Raw genomic sequence first — 7,244 nt, forward strand, 5'->3', positions numbered from 1 at the left:
CACTAAACTCTTTCAGGACATAAAAATATAACAAATCTGCCACTCAGAAGTTCTACTGGACCAAAATACTTATTATGGGCTCTTGATGTTTAACCACCTGTATGAGTTAAAAATTGACGTAGTGGTGCTTTGTTTCCTGTTTACTGACTTTTCTTCCTTTTCTTTGTTATGTTCCAGGGCCCGGTGATATACGCCCAGTTGGATCACTCAGGCAGCAAAAACTCATTCCATAAGATGGAGCCAGTGGTCTACGCTGACATTCGTAAAAACTGAAGAGTAACTGGGGACCAAAAAAAGAAATAAAACACAGTAATGTATCAGACCTCTCTATCAGCTGCTCTTGGGAAGGGTGGGAATATTTCAACAGGGACAGAAATTGGTGCAGTTTTCTTTATATCAATCTCTTGTCCTCTGAAAGCATGACGTTATATGATAAAGTGATGTCTCCGTGTGCTTTATTGTAAAGACAAAAAAAGCTAAGGAACACTCTAGTGGAAACTACATTACTCCAGCAGTCATCAGGATTGTTCTAAAAAAAAAAAATCTGAATGCCTTCATAGATATCATTCCACACGTACAAATATTTTATTTTATTACAAAAAGCTTTGTTTCACAAAAGGTCCTGCAGGTTGTTGCACCAGCTGAACATAATTCAACTTCATTTTAACCTTCTTTTCCCACTAAACTCACTACTTTGTTCAGTTGCACCGTTACTACTTAAGCTACTAATATCTTAACGAAGTCGACTCTAATCAAAGTATCAACGCAGAAACTAACACGACTAACGAGCAACATAAAGGGAGAGATTTAAAAAAACAAATAGTATCCTATCATGTGAACTAGCTAATATATGTTTCAACACGCGTTTGTCTGAATCACCTCATTATTTATCACCAAACTATAGTCTAATCCAAGTGACGTTAACTGTCCTGCAGAATGCAGTGTGCATTTTCAGTATCAACTTAAGTGTAAAGGGATGCTGTCTGTCACAAGGTGCTACCTTAATCAGTTAATTTAATATCAAAAGAAAAGTTAAGCTGGAAAGACACTGTACAATTTTATTAATTGGCCTTTCTGTTTCTTCATTATTTGCGTGCTCACGCTCAACGTAAACACAGAAAACTGGATCAATTCCAACGCAAACGAGTATTAATTTGTGCAATGCTACTTAAAAAATATGGACAAGCTTATAGCTGGAAACACTGGAAGAAGTCTGTTCAGACACCCAACCAATCGTCTGACAGTCAGATTGTTGAAGCAGTTAATCAGAGGTTGTGACTCCTCATAATTGACATCAGATGACTGACTGCCTCTCTGATTTTTAAAATTAGCCAGAGGAGACCAGTTTGGGTTTAAAGGGGAACTCTCACAGAGTTGTACACTTGTGTTAGGTTTGAAAAACAAAATAATAATCAGGGGACGTGGAGAAAAAAAGTGAGGGTACCCGACATCTCTGCTTGTGGCTCGAGGCTCCATTAGACTCTATGAGCGTAACACACCTGAACCGCAGACCTAAAGGAGCGTTCCATCTCCCTCGAAAGTCCGAAGTCTGAGCTGGGAATGCCATTACACCCGAGTTGGACTGTAATCCTAGAAGTTGGAAAACCAAGTGCTAGCCAGAAGTGGGACAGTGAAGTCTGTGTACGACATATTTAAAGAGAAACAAAAGACATAAGTCATCTTGGATTGTGAGGTCCGGCTTAGTGAGGTTTTTCTGACTTTCCTAGTTGAAAATCCGACTTCAGGGGGGCGTTCCAGTCGCAATGTCCGACCGGGAACTCAGAAATTCCCAAAATTCAAATGGAATGCACCGAAACAGATGGTGGCCGAGTTGCATTGTGGGTAATTGAAGGAAGAATAATGCGTCAGATAGTGTACTGTACAGTGTCTGTCCAGCTTTACACTTTAAGTTATGTCTTAACTCTTAATGCTATGTTGTAACTAATGTTTCTGCTTCCATAATTCCTAAAAATGACATTCCAAGTGAGCTTCGTTTAAGTTTACACACAGCTGGTGCAACAGGCTGCTGCTGGGCACTTCCATCGTGATCTTGTTTTTTAGGGGCGTATAATGTAGACTTTACATTGCCTTTGGTATCTTTGCATGCAGTTATAATGACACCTACACTCTTAAATTTGGTACTCAGATAGTTGTAAAAGAGAAGAAGCTGTCTGACGTTGTATTACTGTGAATGCTTCAGTTTTCCGTAGAGTTCTGGCATGTTTTGTGGTACCTTTTTTTTTTTGTTTTGTTTTTTTTTTTTTTTGTTTTAAATAAACTGCCTCCCATATGTTTTTTTCACCTCAGAGGAACATCTTTAACAAGCTCTTGTCTCCTGCCTACTTACTTTTTCAACAAATTCTGGGTGCTCTAAGTGTCTGTTTGATTTCATTTTATTTTTAAAAAGTGAATATGAACACAGGCAATGCAACCCAGGTAGAGTTTTGTGTTCTGCATCACACTTTAAGATGCTTTTCTGCCTGTTTGTAGGTGTGAAAAATATATAAGTTTGCTGCTAGTGGTGATTACCTGGGCAGTTTTCAGCTTAGTTATAAGTCATTTTCAAACGTGCATGTTAAAACAAAATGTTCAACTGAGGTGAAATATCTCCTATGAAAACTGGGAGCTCTCAAATGCTAAATACACTGTTTGCATGCAATTTACTAACATAACACTCATTATTATGAAAATATCCGTCCTCTTTTTCATCTATGTATTGTGTAAAGCTCTTTTTTTTTCAAAACTAATGGGCCAAATATATTAGGTAAGTTTTTTTCAGATGCTTTTAAGCTTTAAAACGCATTCCAAATTTGTGTAATTTTCTTTTGTCTTGAAAAAACATTTAAAAGCCAAATTTTATGTTGTAATTTTCTTCGGTGACCTATGAGAATGATATTTGTGTTCAGTCTAAATGCCTTCAGCTTCCGCTCGTGATTCCGAATGCAGTAAGTTTCCATGTTGACCAGTATTTGTATATATTTCTTGCTCATGTAAGATATAGTGCTGTTTACTGTAACTCATTCCAGTGTGGTATGGCTGTGGATGTCTTTCCAGAGAAGGAGAGTAGTTTGCTGTAGAGGTCTAGAAAGTTGGTGGCTTTTTTCTCTCTTCTTTTAGTCTTAATTATTTGTCACCGTACGCTCAAATATATACAGTGCCTGCAGGAAGTGTTGAGCCTGTCGGTTCAAAATGGCTTCAATTAAATTTTCTTCAGTCAAAAGTGTGCACAGAAAAACACAATGTGACGTTTTTTGAGTTTTAAGGCCCTGTTCGCTTCAGTGCCTCACGTTAAATCCATTGCTTAAAAGTGAAAGAAATCACATGATGATATCGTTGAACTTTCAGTAACTTATTTCTTTGGTCACTTGTTAACAGTTGCAGTTACAAAGCAACATTATCTGGCTCTTGAGCTGCTAAATGCTCAAATTAGTTCACCAGACAGTCTCTAACTGTGTCTTTTTAGCTGAAAACGACACTGTGAGAACTGTAAAGTGGTGCAGACAGTTAAACAAACACTATAAAGCTCTGTAAAGCTCTGTTAAGCAGAGTGGAACTGCAGGTTCACCAATACGTTCACATATTTGTCATATATCTTGTCATTTTATAAGGATATCATGTAAAAATACAAATTCTAGCCGCTTTAAAGACATCCAAGATGGTTCTAAGCAGGGTCGATTGTATCATTGTGAATGTCGCTGATAATGTAGATATGTATTGCCTTTATTTAGCCAGTTTCTGCTGTGCTCTCAATATGTACCTTACAAGACTAAAAGTCTGTAACCGTAATGGCTGTAAGCTCATTACGCATTATACAAGTAACAAGTTGCTCTTTAACATGCGTCATAGTAACATGCCAACATTGGGTGTCTTGGCTTAACAATTTTGCAAACATTTAGCATGTTAGCAATAATAATAGTAATGATAAGATGGCGGGAATTCAGTTGTTTTAGAGGAAATGTAGAAAGAAGTGATCAGGATTCACCCTCTCATCCTTTGGAGACCATGAATGTGTTTATTAATTATAAATAACTGACATGACTGCGTAACTCTGGCCACTATTATGTGTACTGTAATGTTATTTTCAACCATACTCTCCTGACTTAACCTAAAAGTCCTTCAGAGTTATTTCAGTTGTTTTTTCTGGCAGAGTTACGCTTTAACTTATTTTAAACTGTCCCTACGCGGGAGCTTGAGTACTTATTTACTCAGAGCGTGTTTTCATTTATAACTACCTTCTGAAAAATATTAATTCAATCCATTTTGACTGTGGCTGTGACACCACTCAATGCAGGCACTGTAGTCTTCCAGATTAGTTTTTTATCTTCAATGTAAAAGTCTTTTCTGTTGGTTTCTGTTGGTTTGTTTTGTTTTAGTAGTTAGCATGAATTTCAATGTATTCACCAACTCAAAAAAGAAAAAAGAAAACAACCTGTATGATACCGACGAACCTTTTACTGCTGGTCGCTTTGCTCCTAATTGTGACTTGTTGCAGTGTTTAGTGCTGTTGTAGAAATTGTGATGTAAACTATAAATTATGAAAGATTTCCAGCTTGACCAAGCTCTACGCGCAAACGTTTGGTGTGTTGGTGTCTTTAAAAAGTTGTGAGTGAATGCAGGTTGCAGAGTTCACTCCACTCCTGACGAGTCTTAAAGTGCGTGCTTAGTGTTTCTCGATGGTAAATAGTTGTGTGTTATTTGAGATTTGTTTGGTATGTTATGTTGTAAAATCTGCACTATGTCTTGCATATCAAAGACAACAAATTCCCTGTGATTTTTCTTTTTTTTAATTATTTTTTGTTTTCGTTCATCTCGGAATGACCTTTGGCCTCTGTTTAACGTCTTTAAAACTGGAATGTTGTACATTTAGTGCCTTTTACATTTCATCAGCTAACTTGAACATCTGCTCCAAATAGAAAATATAAGATTCATTTATTTTCCTTTTATTGTACGTATTTTTTTATACACATAATATCGCCTCTGTATCCACTGTTCAAATTTTATATAAAACCTATTCCTGGCCAATTACATGTGTGTTTGTTCTGATTTATTATATTCTCACCGAAACCTGAGAAATTTCTGTTTGAATTAGTTTTTTCCTCTAAATAAGACAAAGACACAAATATTAAGCTATTAAATCATAATTAATGGTGAAACAAAGATGCTAGCAGTGACTTTATATTCATATTTGTTGTCACAGGAGGATTCTTCCCTGTTATGTGATCATATTTTCTCTTCAACATTAGCCTACAACCATAGAAGTAGAGGTGAAATTGGCCAAATTGTAAAGAATGACAGGAAAGACGACATACGTCAGATAGTGTAATTTATTAAGCTTTGCTGATCTTCCCGGGTTCCACATAATAAAAAAATAAAGCACCAATACAATCATCAGTATCAATAAATGCTTTAAATACCCACTTAGAAACCAAATTAAGGAAAGAATGCATCAAACAAGCAGCTTAATGACAACTAATTACAACAAGCACTCATCTAATTATCTAACACTGATTGATATCTTGTTCCATTCTGCAGAATATCGTTTAAAATCAACAATTATATGCTTCTTTCTTTAATAACGGCTATTATAGATCAATAAAAACAGTATTATTCAGATGCCAAATGTTTTATTTACATTTTAAAATTGTTCTGGCCCCAATAAGAAGAATAATTAAATTATTAAAACTTTCATTTAAAGGTGATTCAACACTTTTTGAACAGTAGTGGACGTTTTGAAAGGTCAGTCTTGGGTTAAATGATAACTAACGAACGGGAAGTGATATGTTTATATTATCCTGTACCAAGTGTAGACAAAAAGGTGCATGGTGATGTCCAATGCAGTTAGACCAGAGGCATCATTATATCTGCTGCATCCCCAGTAATAATTCTACACTTTTTGGCAGTTTATAGTAACGTTGACAGCAGAGACATCAAGTTTGGGGAGAGAGAGAACAACGGGAACCGGAATCGAACTGAGGACGTTGTAATTACATGTTAGACCACTTAAAGCTAACCCTGACGCCACCCAGGCTGTTTTTATTTTACAGCAAGCATGTGAGAGTCAGCAAACTGTCACTTCCTACGTTCTTCTTTTATGTTTTACAGCAGAGGTTCCCAGAGTTTTATTGTCCGACGTCCTCCAGCAGCCCCCGTCAGAGCCCAACTACATCTACACTGACAGCACTCGTTACTTGGTTGATTAAAACTATATTATACATATAAAAGTATATAATAACATATATAATATTTCATACAATTAAATAAATGTTTTGGTCTATTTGGTGGAAAAAGTACTCAAATCTTTTACTTAAGTAAAAATACCACAGTGTAGAAATACTCTGTTTTAAGTACAAAGTACATAGGCATGAGCATCAATATACTTAGGAAAAAGTACTTATTATAATTATTTTATAATCATGTATACTATAATATGAGATTGAAATCATTGATGCATTAATGTGTACTTGCAGCTGATAAATAAAGGGATAACTTTTTGTCCCAGGGATCAATAAATCTCTATGTTATCTGAATCAGTAATAATACATCATATTTTATATGCTGATTGTATTTTATATCAATAATATGTAAATATTTGTTAAAGTATTTGCCTCCAATATGCAGTGGAGTAGAAGTATAAAGTAGTGTTGTTATTTCTACTGAAGTAAAAGTAACATCACAATTCCTGCATTTGAAATTCTACTTTGAAACAGAAGGACAGTTTCAGTACAGAGGTATTACGAACAAAATGTGCTTTAAAGCGTCAGCCTGGAACAATAATGTGCGTCTGACATGTTTTTTCCATGTTAAAATCATTAAAATGTCATCTACTCTTTCGACCTCACAGAATCTATGAATATGCAAATGTTCATTTCTGTAGTTTTTCTATGATGTCACCAAATCATGCTCGTAAGGCCCCGCCCCCTAAAACGATCTCATGATGTTCAATGAGTGCAGAGAAAGTTTCCACTTTCAGCAGACGAATATAAAAACATCCTTTTAGTGTCAAACTCTGCACAGACATCATTCAAACATCTCACTGTAGATAAACTTAAAGTACTTACTATGTCTTACAATTATGGATCGTTCAAAGTCCACAAGATAATCATTTGTACAAGTTATTAAGGGGTGCAACGAGATAACAAACACAAAGGTATACCGGGACTTGAGGGACTTTCCTGTTGGTTATAAATAAATACATGATGACCTCACCAGACCTTTAATCTGTAACTGCATCATATTTAATGAGT

The 7,244-nt window shown here is 35.8% G+C and overlaps 1 protein-coding gene across 1 annotated transcript in view; it reads left to right on the plus strand.

Annotated features, from left to right (window-relative positions):
• Positions 1–5,025, plus strand: part of mpzl1l (myelin protein zero-like 1 like) — a 17,796-nt gene extending 12,771 nt beyond the window's left edge. The window contains 1 exon segment of the mRNA XM_035666377.1: positions 178–5,025. Coding sequence (XP_035522270.1) covers positions 178–273 — 96 coding nt within the window. The 3' untranslated portion in view covers positions 274–5,025.
• The last annotated feature ends 2,219 nt before the right edge of the window (positions 5,026–7,244 follow it).

Source organism: Morone saxatilis, unplaced genomic scaffold (assembly GCF_004916995.1).
Source record: "Morone saxatilis isolate NCDOM2014 unplaced genomic scaffold, NCSU_SB_2.0 Contig20, whole genome shotgun sequence".
In the NCBI taxonomy this organism is placed as follows: domain Eukaryota; kingdom Metazoa; phylum Chordata; class Actinopteri; family Moronidae; genus Morone; species Morone saxatilis.